This window comes from Scophthalmus maximus, chromosome 5, assembly GCF_022379125.1.
Source record: "Scophthalmus maximus strain ysfricsl-2021 chromosome 5, ASM2237912v1, whole genome shotgun sequence".
Lineage (NCBI taxonomy): Eukaryota > Metazoa > Chordata > Actinopteri > Pleuronectiformes > Scophthalmidae > Scophthalmus > Scophthalmus maximus.
Genome location: NC_061519.1, coordinates 980,240 through 999,568, shown reverse-complemented (window position 1 = coordinate 999,568; position 19,329 = coordinate 980,240). Strand labels below are relative to the sequence as shown.

Here is a 19,329-nt window from a genome sequence, read left to right as displayed (position 1 = left end):
TTTAGTTTACTGGAATCAGATTAATGAAGACAGCTTTCTGGCTTGACATCTGTTTTAAGACATGTTAGAATAAGATTTTTCATCAGATTTAATAATATGCAGCTGCAATAAAAACGTGCTGTCTGCAACCATAGTGTCATGCCAGCCAATCAAAAAGACCCTTTATAGGAAATTAGTTGAAACATGTCAAACACCAGTGATCTTTTTAATTGCTGACATTGATTTGCATTGCTATTAAAAATGGTGAAAATACAAACAAATGTGGAAATAATTATTCTGCCCTTGCCTAATTTTGAAGATGTCACTGTTTCATTAATCCCTGCTTGCCTGATACTAATTCTAATGACTAATGGACAGCAATATCTATGTGTCACTACAAATGATCCTGGCTGCATCTTGAAATTCATTCACTCATTCCTAATTTTGCTGTTTTGGTTGGCAGTGTTGTGAAAGCTCGGAGATCAGCTGTGCAGACGGGAATAAGAGCTGATGTCTGGTACAGAGATTGTAAATTATTAGCTAAATTTTTACACATATGTACCCTCTTGCCCTCCTACAGTCATGTACTCCTCTACCTTCCTGTGTTTTTGCCTCAGGGCAGGAGGTCCGGCCTGCTCCCTTTATGAGCTTGAAGAAACCCAGGAGCCCTCTTGTAAATTACCAATTAAATGAAAAGAGATCGTGAGGAACTGCATACCTGACCAGGAGGAACCGTAAAATTTACTAAGAAGGGAAAATTTGAAGTGTGTAGGATGCTCTGTTGAGTATAATTGCAGCTGGGTAATCCCTCCCCCACCCCTGCCACTCCGTCCTGTCACTGCTCAGGACTGCTTCACAACATCAGCTTGGTACGAGAGGGATAATAATTACATTTCTCTGTTTCATTCATCAGGTGATAAAAATGGATGTGGGCCTCAGTGCTCCAGACCCTAGCTGGATGTTTTCAGCTGGAGAAATAGAATGCAAAGTCTCCTCCAGGGTGAGGAATGGGGTTGTCAGTAGCAACTATGCTGCATACATATACATCCTGGTGCCCTTACCTTGACAGTTTGAATAAATGAGACAACAGCAAACAGGAGCTGCATTTGCTTTACTTTATATTTGCAACAAAGACATGGCAATGTTGTTTAATTCGATGGTCAACACAGGGCAACACATAGCCATTGGTTGTTCTGTTAGACTGCTCATATTGCTTGGTATACATTTATAACACAAAGTGGCACACATGTCATACAGAACAGACAGCACAGACAGACAGAAAACCAGAGAAAGACTGTTGATTCAAAAATCATAAGAGTTGTCTCTGCATGTTTTCACAGGCTGTAAAAGGGAGCAGGAAGCCATGAGACTCTTTCCTTTATGGCCTGTTCAGACCTGGTATTAACATATGTCTTGGGTGATCTGATCTCAAGTAGGGAACTTTAAGTACAGTTGTGAACACAGCCAAGACCCATTGAGGACAGATTTGAGATCTGATCACCCAGACCACATTCAGAGGTGGTCTGGGACACATGACATTCTTTAGGCAGTGTGAAAAACAAATGTGTCCTGGGTCACATTGAAGAATCGCCTTTTCAGCTGATGTGCTGTGTATGCATCCCCGTACTTTGACTTTTTTAGTTACTTTGCTTTTTTAGTTTGTTCAATGTCTCATCCACTGACATGAGAGTGGTGGGGTTTATGACATATACTGCAGCCAGCCACCAGGGGATGATCAAGATAATTTGGCTACACTTTTGGGAGCTGTCACATCGTCAATCTTTATACACAAGTCTATGGACTATGAGCAAGAAGTACACTTCTGCCTCCCACCAGTTAAAAACAGCATTTCGTTTTTAGAAACGTAAAGGATGCATATGTGTAATTCCATGTAGAGCGGGTTAGTGAGATCCAATCACAGGTGGTCACCAGAGACATGTGGAGACACATTTTAATGCCAAGTCTGGAAGGTCAACAGGACACCTGCAGGAGGGCGCATCCCTGTTTTCATTGTAAGCTAATATTGGCGACAACCAGGAGAACAACTACAGAGAGAAATCCTCCATTATTAAGCATAATTCATGTTATACATCCTTCTTATTAGTAATGATTACACTGTAATCACCAAGTTCACCAGTAGCTGAGATATGGGACATCACTACATAGAAGTCAGGAGATCAGACAGTTCTGTAGACTGTTTGCATTTGCAGTAATCTGTCCATGCTACCAAATCATTTTTGATGGAGAAACACTTTAAGTCCCACTATTTATGAGAAGTATATGAACATTTTATAAATAGTTAAACACACAATAATGTAGTTGTTCTCATCCATAATGCCTTTTTTAGTGCTTAATGTACAGTAGTCAGCAATTGTAACATCCTCTATGAAGATAATTTTCTATTTAAAAAAAAGTTTTTGTTCTATATTGTTATTCATCTGCAGGAGTTATAGTTGATGACAACTCATATCTGCTTACTACAATATAGTGTCTTTTAAGCCATATTAAATGTTGGAAGTGCAAACACATACATTTATACATAAAAAATGTAACATAATTGCATTTGGGAGATTTGCCAGTGCCAAGCTGAGTGACAACTGTTAGCAGCACTTTTAACATGTAAAACACATTTTCATTAGATGGACATGAATTCAGCTCAAAAAGAAGAAGATAAAGATGCGACAAATCAGATCTTCCATCTGAGCCATTGACAACAATGCTGAATTGTGGACAACAGTCAACATGTTCATTGTATAAACCCTTACCCGTACTTTGATGGTGAATATTCCATTTTCACAAAAGGTCAAGGATTAAGCACTAATAAACGAAACAATTTAACTACTGTTACACGAATGACAGTGAAGCACATGAACATGCATCATTTATGGCTCAGACCTGGTGGTCTGGGTAGAATATTTGCCTCTGCCATGATGTCCTGCACTGCTATTTGGTCATTGCTGTGGCTGTGTACTGACTCAGATATACAGCTGTTGCAAAGGACATTTGTGCAGCAACAGTACATCTGAGTGCAAACTAACACTTTCTTTGAGCAGGAGCAGAGAAGATGTGCACATGAGCAGGGGGGGTTTGTTGGAGATGGTAGGATGAACATGAAATTACAAAAAGGAATGCTCTCACAATGAAAGACCATGCTCTTGAATAAAGGTTGGAAATAAACTCCATAAACATGTGTGTAGATAATGGCTCTTAGTGAAAATAATGCCATAGGCCCATGGTCATTATAATCTGGCAAACCGTATAATTCTAAGTGTCCGTTACAAACCGCCATTACAATGAAGAGACACCATGTCATGATGTTCCCAGGCCTCAGGAGCTTAGTTGGTGACTACAGTGTTTTTCCACCTGATGTATTGATAACAGCCAAACGAGAGTCAGTTAGACCAAAATAGCAATAAACCAGAGTCAATGGTCATTACTTACTTATACACACAAACACAACAATGACATTATTCTGCATAATTATTAAGATGTAACATACTGTACATCGCTGCCATGCATTGCATTTGGAGTATGGGACCTCAGCTGAGGACCAAGTCCCTTTTTCAAATACTAGTAGCATTTGTCAGGAGCTGTCAGCACTTTTTGGGCTCAGGGGTCCAGGTAGTTTGGTTCAAAAATGATTGCACAGTGAAAACAATTCTCCATTCTCCGGCTCCCTTCTATCCTCTCCATTCTGCTGTGCACACTGTGTCCTGGAAATGGACAAACGCATTTTGGCACTGAGATGCAAACTCATTTTTCGCATTGCTGGCAACCCAGACTGAAGTAAACCATCTGTTGAAATTCTTGTCCCATCTCTTATAGTGTTGGATCTGTATCTTGTTCATGTCTTTCAATAATATAAACATCTGCCACATCCAGTCAAGCAAAGACCACATCTTCTGTGTATCAGTATTCCACTGAAGCTTGAGAAAAGGCTCATGTTTTGGAAGATCCTCGTGGGAAATACTGTACTCCAAATGATCTAGGGCTCAGTTTCTCCCTGCCCTACACAGAATTTAAAACATATGGTGCAGTTTCTGAATCCAGGGGAAATGTGATTACTGTGAAGCTTTAACAGCCATCACTGGAAAGGCCCAGAGCCAAAGCTCTTATCCCACTGAGAACACTGCTGCTCTAACTGGTCCAGCAGTTTGTCCACTGAATCCTCTTTGTTCTCTAACTTCAGATATCGTCTGCCACTGCCCAGGTCTAACCGAGGCCAGCTTTGGTGAGTCTGCTCATCCACATCATCAACAACCTGCTCCAGGATGTTCACGCAAACCTGTGAACCAGTCTCCCTTCTCGTGGCAACAAGCTGAGTTATTTGACCCTCCTGTCTGGGTATGTGAGGGTTAGTCCTGTAGCTCATACTGTGGCAACGCCTTGGCTGGGCAGCTGGGATAACCACCTCGTCCACCTCCAGGGTGGACATAGAACTGGTGGACACCAAGCAGTTTTTGAACTTGATGAGTGGGGGGACCTGCACATTGAAGCTGGTGCTGTCCCTGTGCTCAACACCATACTGTGCGTTTAAGTCTGTCTGACTGGGATTACATGAGTTTGAGTGGGAAGACTGGAGGGAAGGAGGCAACTCTGATTCCTGGTGGTGGAGGGCTTCTGTCTGGAGGACATCTTGCTGGTAGATGCCCTGTGCGCTGTCCTCATGTTCTCTGGGGTGTCTGGTCTGGAGCAGGGGCTCAGAGCTGGCCAACTGCTGCAGACAGAGGATGTTGAGATGGGCAGCTGGTAAACTGCTCACCCACTGGGTGTGTTTGGCCATCGAGTTGGCCACTGCTATTTCTTTAAGGTCCGCTGAGGGCACCGCTGCAGACACAGAGCAGATAACACTGCGCATCTGGGCCAGCAGCATCTGAGTCTCTCTGTCCCTGTTCTCATACAGGACTGTGTTGGCACATATGAGGATGAAGAGTCCCACCCCCATGATGACAGGTCCCAGCAGCTTCATCCGTTCATTATGGCTGAGGCTGGCTGTGGACAGGAAGCTTTTAGCCCCCAGACTCCACCCAGAAGTCTGTGACTCAGTGATACTATCCCTGTCTTCAGCTCCCAAAATGGACAATCGCGATATCCGGTAGGGCCAGTAACCCGCCACAGCCAGGGCAGTGCCAACAACCACTACAATCATCCCAAGCACCAGGAAGGCTCCAGGCATGGAGCGGATGCGAAGCTTGCCTCGGATCACCCCATCCTTCTTCTTTCTGCCTCGTAAGGTGAAGCGAGACTTCCGTCGGCCGGACGTTGAATTTGGTTTGACACCTCGGGCCTTCTGGGTCTTCATGGCACAGGACAGTCCAGAGCTATCGCTGCTGGTCACACCCTGTCAGAGGAGTTAAGGAGCAAGGAGATGTCAAGAGTTAGTGCAGCTATAAAAGTGAATATGCATCTATTGTCTAGCAACGCACAATACATCAATCAGCTTAAATTTTTCAACATCAGCATACTAGATCACAAAAATGTGACATGTAGATGAGTCATGTTGTGATTACAAGCCCATGTACATGTTAAACTATTTCTGTTTAAATGTATTTATTACTTGGGGATTATGAACAAATTTAAAGCCATTATGTGAATAATTTGAAGATTTCTGACTATGATAGTAGTAGTGGTAAAAAAAAGAAGAGACAGGGACAATCCCACCTTACTCATATATTAGACCTGGGGACATAGAATGGATGGGGCTGAGAGAAAACACTGCAAAACAAAAAGTGATGCCATCAGAATAATCTAAAATAATCTATCTCTGCATGAGAATTCAGCTTTCATGTCTAGATATGTATTTCTGCAAATGTTTGTGACAGGGCAGTGATGTAATAGTCTGCATCAAGGTCATCCTCAAGAATGAAAAAAAGAATACACAAAGGCTTTTACAGTGTCATATATTTTTTCTACTACTAAGAAAATATGACGTGATAGGCAGCTCTGAGAATGTCACGGATTCATAACTTTCAACTGACCAGAGGTCTTTCCACTGGACTAAACCCTTCTTCATCTTTTCCTCCTGTTCTATCTGTCTTTATTTCACTGGTCTCATTTTGGGTGTAAGGGCTATGACTGGATGTCACAATGATGCTTCTCTTTCCTCTGTAATACTTTGAAACATTTTTAATAAAAACACTGTCAGGGACTTTGGTACTGTGATCATTTCTCAATGTATTTAAAATCTTTATTCCTCAAAAAATTCTGGACTATGTTACCAATTATTACACTAAGCCTCTTTGCTGTGTAGTAATTAGCACAGTGATGTCATTTATATTGGAAATGGCCTTTGTAGGTCACAAAACAAAAATTGTCTTGTGTGGCTGAAAAGGAAGGTATAAGTGAGTCAGCGCCTCCTCAACACTCTGACATGGAAGCGTCCATATTTGGCTTGGGAATAGGAGTTTCCTGTAAATACATGAAATGCTTCCCTCTGAAATGCATTTTAACCTGTCAACATGATAGACAGAATGTTAGGTGTGACATATTTAGTCCTTACTTTGGTCAGCCATTAGTCAACGGTTGTTGAACATGTCCATTTAGTAAAGTGAAACTCCTAAAACCTGGGGAGCTTGTAAATTCAACAAGGTAAAAATAAAAGCAAAAGCAGGGAACAATTGAATATGTGCCGTTCTTCTCAACTTTTCACATCGTCATAAACTAAGCGGAATGAAATGGAAAAACAGCCTCAAACACTCCTGAGTATTTTACATTTAGTGTAAAATGTTTTTCACCATACCAGGGTTGATTCAAGGATCAGAGCTTAAGGAAGGAAAAACTGTACATTTTAACATAATTTCCAACTAACAAGATACACAGTGTTTCCCATAGGATTTTGAGAGTGTTTAGGGGTATCTGGGGACATGCCCCCCTGGAACAAAATTTGTACATTTTGAAGTTAAATCAATCAGTCTGGTGAACTTTAATAGCAATTTATGAGGCTAAATCTATAAGAACTTTATACTCTTGCTCTGAAGGCTCAATTATTGCAGGTCAACTTTTGCCGTTTCAATAATAAAAACCGCAACCAGCAACACCGCAAGCCAAACATACATGTTGAGAAGGGCCACTACACCAGTAACGTAAATAAGAACACAGCGGAGCACTCCGCATCTCTCAGACTGTTATTTACGCTTGTGAACGTGATGAGCAGTGCGCTGCTGGGTGACAGACTGAGCTGCTCTGCTGAAGTAACGCTGCAAATACACACAAATATTTGTCTAGTTGTGTCTTTGTATTGACTTTGTATGTAATCTATCTATGTAATCTGCACGAATAATTTGCGTTGGGTTCGGTGTGAACGCACCTTTAGCACCTGTGTGTGCGCTTCGCACTGGCTACAGGGCTTTTAAGGTATTACGTTAACCATACTGTCTTTGGTTTTGACAATTTTTAAACATGGACTTGCATTTAAAAAACAACCCTAACCCTAAACTTATTTTTTAGGGGTGCTGGGAACTCAACTTATGGGTGCTTGAGCACCGTTAAGTAATGGAGTACCATTACTTTTTTCATTTAGATTCTCTTCATGTTAGATTCTCTGCTCGATTCACTCAATAATCTACATTACCCAGGCAGTCCGCCATAGTCTAATATGTAGAGCCATAGTCTCATAACAAACTGAAAATCTTTTTATACTTCTCATAACAACATAAAAGATCTCTAATGTGTGTGCGTTTTGCACCGTTGCTTCAACAAAGCTGCTCTCAATCTGTCATGCAGCCCAACACTGCTCCCTCATGTTGCATGTGCACTCACGAAAGACCTGAAGGACTCAGTCCTCAGAGCAATGAAGCTGCTCTGCTGCACAAACAGCTGTTCATTCAAAGTTGGGTGAAGCTCGACTCAGAACCTACACAGAACCCTGAACCGGAGAACCAGCTGTTGTCGCTGTTGTTGGGATTGACAGTGTTTCTTACGTTGACGAGTCCCAGCTGCCACTGCTCCACAGCACTGATCAGCTGTTTATTCAAAATGTATCAATACTGAAAATAACGTGTCCAAATTCAACACTGCACATTCTTGGTCCCCAAACAGCACACGTGCCAAGTGTCCGAGAGTATTAATGAAAATGATGACAAATTCATGGATCCACGCCTTTGTCACGATCCCTGATGAAATGTAATGATTCTTTCTTTGCCAATTTGCCAAAGTTTCATGAAAACCCGTTTCAGTAGATAAATGATTAACAAACAAACAAACAAGCAAACAAACTAAAGGGCAGGGACGAAAACATAGGATAGGATATTGCAGTTGATCAACTGTGTGAACAGGAATAAAAACAGGGAGTCTCAATACTGAACTCTGCAGTTCCTCTCAGCTCTTAGCCTCTTTCAGCGGGTTGTTTTGGTTTTACAGCATCAACACAGTGGAGCAGTGTTCAGCACCTTGGCCTCACAGCAGGAAGGTTTTGTCCAGCTGCTCTGTTTATTGAAGACTCTAAATGACCTATAGGCGTGACAAACGTTAGTCGACACAGGCTCAATACTCAAGTAATGCAGCTGCAAGCAGGGCTCTAGACTAACTTTTATTAGTTGCACCGGTACATCATTTTGGTTCACCCAAAGTTTTCCACTTCGGCTTTTGGCAACTTAATACTATACCTATTATACCTTTTCTTGACAGTTCCCATATACATTGGTAATTTATGAACACATTATGTAAATGACTGTAAACAGGAATAACGGTGCTTTTTCATGAGGATGATTTGGGACCTACATTGCGTAAAAAGTAGCTCTTCTGGCTGTACTATAAGCAGTTTGATCATCATTTCTGACTCGAAGCAGTCAGGAGTAGAATGGATAAATGGTTTGTTTCTTGTACTGTAAACAGTACATTGTTGAATATTGTTGAACGCTAAACAGCACTATTTTGAACAAACAACTAATATAAAGTACATGATGTTGTGTGTTGGGTGATGTTGGCTGATTTCTTTATACCAGGTTCAGAGCCAATCAGAGACGAAGGCTCGCCCTTCTCTGCCTCTGATTGGCTTACACTGTGGTATTCTTTTTCACTGGATGCTGGTGGGGAAAAAAAATAATGCTCCACTAACAGACAGACCAGACATTCAGCAAAATGTTTAGTCGCACTGCGACCAAAAGTCGCATGGAGCCCTGTGTAAGTTAAACAATCCTAGGAACCTAAGCACTGAGTGAGAATACTGAACATGACTGTCCTTTCATAAGGACTATACAGATAGAAAGGACAGGCTTTACAGTTTGGAATAATCTGATCTGAAATTCAGGTGAAGACCCTAACTGCTTACATTTCAAAAGTTTGTCTGAATGATCTATGTATTTTAAACCACATCTCAGAACTACATCGCAACCAATTACATGATGACAACTGAGCAGTTTATAGGATTGTACACATCATTTCAGTTTGTCTGGAAGAGTGAATCGTGCCCAACAAAACTATCACACTGATACTTTGACTTAATTATTTCTTGGTCTGAATCATTCTACTTATATTAGAGCTGAAACAGTCAGACAGGCACTTAGTTAGTTGATTAGCAGAAAATGAATCAACATATTTGACAATTAACTGTGAAAGTCTTTTAAGCAAACATATCAGCTCAGGTGTGAATAATGTCTCATCTGATAATAAATTGAAAATCTTGCACAGTTCAAGTCCCAATGAGACCCAAAACTCCAACGTATACATGTCACCTTAGGGTTTGGCGAATGATGACTCACATTTGTCTCAATGTTCTGACATATTTAAAAAATGGTAGATTCATAAAAAATGAGAGCTTCATTAGTTGCAAACCGGAATCACACATTTCATGTTATTCGGGCAAAGGTTTTGAATAGCTGCTGGGTTCAGATATTAGACAATTATCAATTTGACATGTTTGGTTCATTTTGTTACAATCTTCATAATGTTTTAATCAGAAATATGAGCTGAAACACATCACACAGGTCTCTTACTGAAACCAGTAACAGTCCCACATGTCCCTGTTGTGTTGGATCATGGCTGCAGTAAATTATTCATTGGACTGTGGCCTGCATTCAGCAGCTCTGACACAAGTTTCTATTGGTAAAGTGTGTGATGTGCAGCACCAAGACTGACAACACATCGGAAGCAGGGGATGCTCAGACATCCAGTGATACACATGAGAGTATCAGCTCTTGCCTGAAACAGACATGCCTTCAGTTAAATCTGCTGGGCAGAGGAAGCTGGGCTGGAGCCAAATGACTGCTGGGAAGCCACAAGTTGTGCTTCGTGATGTGAACAGACACAGAGTGGTGTGATGAGCTTACAGCAGGGTGTGACCATCTGTGATGCAAAAGGCAAGATGTAGCTGAACACAGGGATCAAATGAAATCCTCGTCATTGATCAGGACAAAACCAGCATATATCGTCTTCAACAGACGGGACTCAAGCGCGTCATCTTTACCTTAACGACGCACCGCCGTGGATTGCCGTGCTGTGCCCAACATTGTTCCTGCTGTGTGGTGGTTACAGACAGACCGGAGTGTGTCTAGTTGTCCGTGCTGCTGCATTCCTGACCGTCAACACACACCAGCACGCCGCCATCAGTGCACACACACACACACACACACTGTGGTTTGTGGAAGGAACAACACTGCAGGCTGGTAACGCAGGAGCCAGCGCGGACTGCAGCACTCGAATGAGAGTATCACTCCGACGCGGTCCTGCAGTCGAACTCCTCTGAGAACCGCAGTCCGGCGGCCGTCGACTTCTCTGAAGTTGCCTGTATCTGTCGGATCCTGTTGCAGCCTGCTCATAGTGTGAGGACACGGAACATCCTGGTCGCTTGGGATGAGTGGTCTCCAGACTGGGCACAACTCAGCGACAACCCGCTTCCATCAAGCGCACAGCATGTCGAGGGCAGGAGACGGTCCAACTCCGTACGGCCGTCTGAAAAGAAGCTCGTCCCACAGTGAGGAGAGTGAGGACAATGAGACCCATCAGAGCCCAGCCCCGCCGCCGCGCTGCGCTACGATCCGCTCTGCGCTCTGTCTGCGGACCAATCGTCAAGTGAGCTAACCCCCGCTCAACAACACACCGCGTCTCCTTCAAAATAAAAGTACTTACGCCACCACAAAGTCAAACAGGAGCTATAACGGGGCGTCTTCTGCGCCTGAATGTCTGAAGTATTTTAATTCAAACTCAGCGTGGAACGTAACTAACGAGCCACATTTACTATTGAGGGTTTTTAACCCATGATATAACTAACGCCAAGGACTGAGAAGAAACAGACACAGCTGTTTGTCTCCATCTAGTGGACGAAAAGTAATTTCGCGTCCACTAATTCAAGCTGAATTTTAAGTTGATTTCCACTAGTAGTGATTCAATGTTTAAATATTCAATAGGTCAATATCTGTGTGTGTGTGTGTGTGTGTGTGTGTGTGTGTGTGTGTGTGTGTGTGTGTGTCTGTGTGTGTTTGTGTGTGTGTGTGTTTGTGTGTGTAACCACACGTTTAAATGGCTTTTGGAGGGTTGAGATATTTCTGGTTAGGCTTAGGTTTAGATGTGTAGAGAGGTTGCATTGGCAAAGGGCATACTGTTACTTCCCATAGTCTAACAGGTTGTCAACAGTAATCTCTCAGCTTTTTTAACTCCATGATGTTCCACTTATCTTTTCCTGAGTAGTGTTTCTCAGTTTCCTTCTACAGTTCTGACTTTGTATATTCCTCAACACAACTCACCCAGGATGAAACATTATTTCCCTTGGCTTTTGAGGTTTTCCTGCTCTGCCATATGATGTAAAATAAAGATAAGGGCAGCAATCACCATATCTCCTCTGAACAGACACATTGGCCTTTTCAGTAAAGTCACTGCACACATTTGATCTACTTCCCTTTCATGTAGACGTCTGATCCATTGGCTGAGGTTCTGTGGCTGTGCATCTTTTGGTACATTTTCTAATATATACAGCAAACACCTTAGATTTTCAACATGAATCTTGTAATCTCACTAACAATGATGTGATTTTGTTATACCGAGAATTACATTAATTCTCTGTGAATGCATCATGTTATATCTCAAAACTCTATACCCTGCTTATGCACTACTAGACAAGATGGTTTGAATTCTCATGAATGTACAGAACTGATCAGCACAGGCAGTTCAGAAACACTATACCCAGAATGTGATTGCTGCACAAGTTGCATTTGCTTTCGATTCCCCACCTTCCGGTTGGCTTTGCCTCAGTTTATCCCAGCAACTTTCTGCAAATCAGCCCCGAGACAGAAACCTTCTGCAGATATTCATCCACCACACTGAACATCTGTATCTCCTCATAGGATTTTTTATGAATACCTGGGTGTTCACCTGAGCAATAAACTGGACTGGACAGACAACACTAGTGCACTGTACAAGAAGGGCCAGAGCATCAGCCATCTTCTATTGAGTGGTCTGCTGGAGCAGCTGCATCTCAACTGCAACAGGAAGACACTACAAACTGATCGAGAAGGCAAGCTCTGTCCTGGGACGCCCCTTGGACTCAGCGCAGGTGGTGGAAGAGAGGAGGATGATGGAGAACAACTCCCACCTCATGCAGGACACTGTCTCTGCACTGAGCAGCTCATTAAGCAACCGGCTGCTTCACCCCAAGCAAGTGAAGGAGCGGTATTGCAGGTCCTACCTTCCCACTGCTGTGAGACTGTGCAACCAGCACTGCTCTCAGTAGAACATACAGACACACACCTTATAGTATTTATATTATATTTGCTGCTGTTACATCCAAATGTGGGACAAATAAAAGATTTACTCATCAACCTTTATCTATCAAGAGACATAGATCTCACCAGTGGACAAATCATGTGAAAGCAAACACAATAAGAATAATCTGAAATAGACTCTCATCACATTCATATGGGGCTTTAATATCAGTAGATCTGGATCATAACAATTCTATTACTACTGTTTAACACGGACTCACCTACATGGGGTCAAGAGGTTGTGTAGAGGAATTTCCTTCTTTAAGTTTTTAAGATGTTTAATTTGATATTACATGTTGGTAATTATAAAATATTTTGCATTTATCACTTTAACATGTCCTTTTAATTCAGTGTATTTAGTAAATGCATAAATTAATCCAAAATATGTATTTGTTGTAACTCAGGAATGTGTTTTTACACAGTGCATTTCCATTGGTTTATACCCTTAATAAGATTTATAACAAAGACAAATTTTATTTGTTTCCTTAAGAAAATAATCCATACTGTCAAAATGTCAGCAGCAAATTTAAAAAAAACCCTAGGAGGGTCCAGAGAGCTTCAGCAGTAGATGGGCTCTGGTAAGCTGGACGTCACGTGTTCCTGCTCCACTGAGAGGTCAGCTGACTGCCAGTGACTCTCGATCAGAGCGTCGTACAGCTCCTCACTGTGCTCCATGAACTTCCTGTTGGCCTCCACCACATCCAGCTGTGGACTGGGATCTGCAACACAGGTGCATAGATGGTTAAAAAAATGTAAAGGTTTGACCGTCCTGGCCAATTTACACATTTTGTTTAACTGTTGCTGTGAAAAGAAGAAAATACAACCCCTGCAGCAAATAAGCATTTCTACAAATGGTAATGAAATGTTTGGATTGACAAAGGGGCTTCAACATAGTTCTGAATTAAGGGTCTGAATACTGTTACTTTCTCTGAAATGCTATGCCTTTTGACTCTCATGTATTCCTCCTATGATCTCATCCTGTGAAAGAATGTGAATTAACATTGAACTACCCTTAATGTTTTTATTTTAAAACCATAAATCATTCATTGTGTGAAGCGGGTTTGGAATATATATCGCTTGTAAAATGACTCTCCATCCCTTATGTCCTGTAAATTGTGAGGTTGGGCCTCCATGGATCGGACTTGTTTGCTTCTTCCAACACATCAACTTCCAGGACTAAATATTAATTTAGTTTCACAATATATTCCACCCTTTACTTGTCAGTGGTCATGATGTTATGGCTGATCAGTGTATTTACATTATATATGCTACACTTGTAGCGCCATCATTTTATTATGATACTTTTTTTCCCGTAACATAAAAAATCTCAAAATTTGTGTTTTGCACTGTTGCTTCACTGTAGAGCTGTGTGCAGTGCTCTTTGCCCTCCTGTGTCTCTCACTCGCTCTCACACAAACACTCTGACCATCTGCAGCACCGGGAGATATCCCTCCTGTGTCAGTGTCCTATTATAACATCCATGAAGTTTTGACCATTGTCGGCAGACATGCAGGATACAACAGAAACTCGATAGACTTTTACTGTGCGCATTTACACCCCAAGCATACAGTTCTCAGCAGACAGACAGATGGCTTAAAACCTAGCCCTGGTCTTTGTGCTATCTTTGCCCTGACCCTGCTCCCGGTGCACAGGGTAAATATTTAATTGATACATGTCAATAAAGGGAACAGCAAACATTTGCAGCGCCCAATACCAACCTTCAAGTCCATCATCCTGAACAGCTTCACTCTCCTAAAAAAACAAAACAGAAACAACAACTTGTAGAATGATTCATGTCTGTTAGCAATAACTAATTGATGGATGTCAACAAAGAGAGACTCACCTGTGGTGGGGGATACTGTGTGTAATCATACTGCTGATAGTTGTAGCCATACCCTCCTCCACCAGACTGGTCATAGCCCCAGGAAGGGTAATACCCAGGATATGCCTGCTGCTGGTACTGGTTGTACTGGTCATAGCTGTGTCTGTAACTTGAGCTTGACTGCCATGATTTTTCGGAGTGCTGCTGCTGCTGCTGGTGCGGCTGCCGGTTCCTTAAACTCACAGGGGAGTAAGAGACACACTGATGAACTCCAACAATCATTCACCTTTTGCTCCAGGCTCAAATTAATCTGCTTGCTTTAAAAAAAAAAAGAAAAAAAGTGAGGGTGAAAACTTTCAGAAGAACTCACTTGTTGGCAGCCAGGCTGAGTCTAAGAGGTTTACTCCCCAGTCCCACAGCCCCCTGACACTCATCTAATGCCCGCTTCTGCAGCCGCTCATCTGGGAACTGAACAAAGCCGCAGCCCCTACAGTGACACAGACAGAATGTTATTAAAAAGCTCCCATGACAAAAAATAACTTTATTTTATTACAGTAATGCTGTAATCAAGGATTATTTTAAGAACTACCTCAATTCAAATTATATTTCCATGACCTCTCATGAAGCACACAAAGCTGTCCAAACACTTACAGTCTGAACTAGATCTACACCAATGACGGCCAACAAGATATACCTACATTTGACATATTTTCTCCATTTTGTATGATGACACGGTAATACTCACTTGGAGTTGCCCATGCTGTCCAGCACCACTTTTCCACCCCGGCAGGTGGGGTAGCGGTTGTAAAAGAACTCATAAAGCATCCCATCATCCACCTCTGGAGTGAGATCTCCAACAAACAGAGAATACATCTGACTGCAACAAGAGAACAAGACACAGGCTGGGTTTTTACATTACCCAGTGATAATAATGATAATAGCTTTATTCATATGGCACCTTTTAAAAAACAGCTACAAATCAAAAAACACATATCTACAACAAGATAGAGAAGTGACAATGTGGTCATTAAGTGGAAATCTGTAGCTCATGGGATGGAGCGGGTCACCGGCAGCGTCTGAATGAGGTGCATGACTGATAGACACTACATTTTGGCACAAATCTAACAAAAAGCCAAATCCAGGATTTTAAAATGTATTTATTTCCCTAATATGAGTTTTTTTTTTACATTTTCACTGACAGGGAATAAAGATATCTATGAATGTTTGTAATTTCAGTGTTTCCCCTACATGCATTTAGCAGTGGTGGTTCGCCACTACTGGATTTTGACCGCCGCCACTAATTTAATATAATTTTTTTACAGGAGGAGATTGGGCTCTGTCTTATCTATGGATGGGAACAGAAAGTCGGTATTAAACGGGCCCTGGAGCTAAATTATGAAAGATCGAAGTATCAATTAGCTCCGACGTTACCTTTGCTGCTAACGGTATTGAAGAAATTAATGCATTCATCTATGATGAATTTTCGCTATTCCCAATCCTGAGGAGAGATGTCTGTCTGTGTCGGAGCCGGTCCAGTGCAGGGGGCGTGGCCATTTCTTACTACCCGACACACGCAGCACAGACAGACACTTCATGCTCCCCGTGACGATGGAAAAGAGTGAACCGGTCGAATGTCTGGTTGTACTTCACCAAAACCAGAGCCGCTGAGAGAGAGTGTAGCAACAACTTTCCCATTTTTTCCAGCAATGGCAGATCATGGAGGCTCTCAATAGTTCCCTGAAGTGAGCAGCAGCGAACTAGAGTAGCAGCAGAATGGATCAATGGACGGTCTGTGTTGCACTTATGAAGGGTAAGACGTTTAAATAATCAGATGAATCAACATGCGCATTAAAGCATGTTAGTGGATTATATCCAAATAAGTGAGTAAAAAAAAAAGTTTAAACAACATCGTCCGTCTGCTATATTGTAAATCAATACATTTATTGACTACTAATTACCAAAAATTGCAGTTCTTTCGCTCTGAATAATAGATTCTTATAGCGTGCCAAGAACTTCCGGACACTATCTGAAGTCTACATGAGTCATGTGTCTGCAAGCATTTTGGACTTCTATTGTCGCTACTCTCTCTCAAAACGGCTCTGACCTAAACCAATGGAGACAACGCTCGTTGTCACAAGTGTAATGAATATTTTGCGAGTAAAGGCGCTCACACAAGCTGTGTAAACATTTAGTGAAAGTGAAAGTACAGTCTGGGACCCAGACGAATTCTGGGAGCTCATTTCACTTGCTCTGCCAGACTCGGTCTGGATCTCCTCCATTGGGAAGCGTTTTTCTCCAATCGCAACTGATTATGTGATAATGGGTGGGGTTTATACAATGACACAGAGAGAAGCGACTTTTGTGAACAAAAGTCAAAGGCCGCCGCTGATGAACGAGCATTTGACTATAAGCACCTCATATTTTCAAATTTCTCCCACAAAAACAGCAACACTGGTTCTTCACAGACATTGTGGAATCATCTTCACAGACATCTCCTCTCTGCTCTGGTCTGTCAACATTTTTAAGTTACTCAACAGACGTCACATGATTCGTTTTGTAGGTCTATTCAATTGCGTCTAGAAGCATTTCGCTCTGCCTCCGCTGGTAACGCCACCAAAATGAACTGAGAGGTCCCAGACTAATACGTATTTGAGTTTTGATCTGACTACACCAGGCCAAACTTCGTACAGATTATCATTTAAACTCTTATTTACAGAAAGTACTAGGAACGAGGAATAGTAATGGTGAGTAGTACGAGCAGGGATTTATTTTTTCCCGACCAACGAAGAGCTAAAACTGTTGGATTCACCGCTAGTCGAGTCGTGGCTGATAGGAACCAATCAGGAAGAGAGCGTGGGAGTGTGCATCCATAGTTTCAAACTATAACTGGGCCAGCAGTGTTTCGAAGAATCTCTGTGTTAGTGGCTCTAACAACCTGTGAAAATGTGGATGACAGGTGTACACAAAGCAGAAGTGATGCATTTTTTAAAAACTTTTCGTTTTCCATTTGGACTCACCCACTCTCTTGTTTCCCAAAGTTGGCTCGGTTTAACTTGAATCTTGTGGGCTGTTAGAGGGAGACATAAAAGTTCACCAAAAGTCCCCATAAACCAGAATAATAAGAAAAAAATGATATAAACACGCACGCACGCACGCACACACGCAAGCCTAGTGGACCCAGCTGCTCGCACACACACTCACTCACGCACACACACTCACTCACGCACGCACACACACACACTCACGCACGCACATACAGTTAGGTTCAAATACTTCTCATACCGGATTGGCTCCTGGTAAAGCTTTCCCATTGATTTTGCGGAGACACCTCTCAGCTGTGGCCTCATCTGTCATCTCCACAAAACAGTACCCCAGGGCGCCGCTGGACGACAACACACTTTAAAATCGGAATATGAAATAACTGCAAAGTAGACAACTGCTTGTGGATGCTGTTCTCACCCCGTCATCTTGTTTCGCAAGATCCTCACGTTGACCACCTGCTCCCCCATGGTGGAAAAGGATCTGATGATAAACTTCTCATCCATGTAGGAGTCCAGCTGCAGAGCAACAGGACATTCAGTAAAGCTTGCAGTGAAGAGAGGGCTGATAGGAACAACATGGGCCTGAGGTCGACCTGGTCTGATGTGTGAAGATATTTACACCAATGAGTTACTAACAGACTCCACGAGAGGGCCGACGTGCTACATGTTACATCATTAACATCATGTGTCACACACATTGATAACGTGCGGATGTTCTACAGGTAGCTCTGATGTATACACCGTTCATCCAACGCACTGTGCTAACGACACGGTAGCTACCACGTTGGTCATACTCAAGTATTTATCGCAGTTCTAAGTTGTGAACTACTCACGTTCCCCATCCACAACGTGCTCATGGTGCCGGCGGAGATGTGAAGGTTTCAGTGTGAATCTACTGAGAACCTAAACTGTAATCTGTTACACCGACGCCTCAGAGATTCTCATGCTAACTGACTAGCAGAGTGGAGGTACAGCAACACTGCGTGCTGACGTCAGTTAACAGACGTACCGACGTCGACGTCGTCTTCTTCTTCTTCCTCTTCCTCTTCCTCTTCTTCTTCTTCTTCATGTTTAATGGCAGTGGGCAAACAAACTTTAGGTGTGCATTAACGCCACCTTGTGGAGAGGAGTGTGGATCAGAATGCTCTAGAACGTGTTCCACTGTTTGTGCTATCTGACAATAGGCACCAGTTGGATGTTTACCTGTAATATGAAGTGTGCTATGTAGATAACTCTGTCCTATTCTTAATCTTGTTAGTATAATCTCTTCTTTTCTGTCTCCTCCCCGGTTTCTTACACTGCCTGTTTTATTTTGAAGTGTGTTGAATGTTTATCTCCTGAGCCCAGTGCTGTTGCCATTCGTTAGCGATATGTTTCCACGTGATGCCATTTCTCTCTGTTTTTTGATAATTTATCATTGATTTTAACAATTCCTTTTTTGCCTTTTTTTGCCAGTGTGTTTGCTCTTTAATTTCCTACATTTTGCTCTTTAATTTCCTACATTTCATACAATAGATCTTCATGGTTTCTGGCTGTACCTGTATTAAAGGGGCAGTAAGCGATTCTAAAGTGGTACACGTTTTGTAAAAATCTGCGAATATTTCCACACCAGCTGTTAGCTGTCGCTTTTGTGTGTGCACCGAAAAAAAATCTGGGTTTTCGGCTTAGCCCTGGCTCTGTGAATTGAAAAAAACAATGGTGCAGACTGCACCTCACAACACTGTGCAGTACGTAAACATCACTTGTGTTAACTGCCCAATCAGAAGCTGAGGGTGCAGCAGTCTGTTTCTGAAGG

At 42.3% G+C, this 19,329-nt stretch overlaps 2 protein-coding genes across 4 annotated transcripts; both read right to left on the bottom strand.

The window, feature by feature from the left end:
- Positions 1–1,075: 1,075 nt before the first annotated feature.
- tmem200b (transmembrane protein 200B) lies at positions 1,076–11,028 on the bottom strand. Its single transcript, XM_035634755.2, has 2 exons — positions 10,382–11,028; positions 1,076–5,320 (listed from the first exon to the last, which is right to left on the bottom strand). Exon 2 carries the CDS (start codon positions 5,279–5,281, stop codon positions 4,064–4,066), a length of 1,218 nt encoding a protein of 405 aa, XP_035490648.2. The 5' UTR covers positions 5,282–5,320; positions 10,382–11,028; the 3' UTR covers positions 1,076–4,063.
- Positions 11,029–12,815: 1,787 nt separating this feature from the next.
- Positions 12,816–18,562, bottom strand: LOC118311159 (tRNA selenocysteine 1-associated protein 1). Of its 3 annotated transcripts, none has more exons than XM_035634757.2 (9): positions 18,368–18,562; positions 17,953–18,050; positions 17,776–17,890; positions 17,511–17,560; positions 15,239–15,370; positions 14,864–14,980; positions 14,515–14,725; positions 14,390–14,423; positions 12,816–13,390 (listed from the first exon to the last, which is right to left on the bottom strand). In XM_035634757.2, exons 1-9 carry the CDS (start codon positions 18,389–18,391, stop codon positions 13,230–13,232), a joined length of 942 nt encoding a protein of 313 aa, XP_035490650.1. In that variant the 5' UTR covers positions 18,392–18,562; the 3' UTR covers positions 12,816–13,229. The 3 variants fall into 3 exon arrangements, with proteins under 3 accessions (XP_035490650.1, XP_035490649.1, XP_035490651.1); XM_035634756.2 differs by having other exon boundaries at positions 14,515–14,731; positions 18,368–18,561; XM_035634758.2 differs by having other exon boundaries at positions 14,515–14,731; positions 17,776–17,875; positions 18,368–18,557.
- Positions 18,563–19,329: the final 767 nt, after the last annotated feature.

Excerpts from the sequence above, each read along its gene's own strand:
- tmem200b (XM_035634755.2), bottom strand. The coding sequence starts at position 5,281 with ATGAAGACCCAGAAGGCCCGAGGTGTCAAACCAAATTCAACGTCCGGC.
- LOC118311159 (XM_035634756.2), bottom strand. The coding sequence starts at position 18,391 with ATGAGCACGTTGTGGATGGGGAAC. Across the intron at positions 17,561-17,775 it reads CTTTACCAGGAGCCAATCCG|CCCACAAGATTCAAGTTAAA; the intron begins GTATGAGAAGTA and ends TCCCTCTAACAG. Across the intron at positions 14,981-15,238 it reads GACAGCATGGGCAACTCCAA|GGGCTGCGGCTTTGTTCAGT; the intron begins GTGAGTATTACC and ends GTGTCACTGTAG.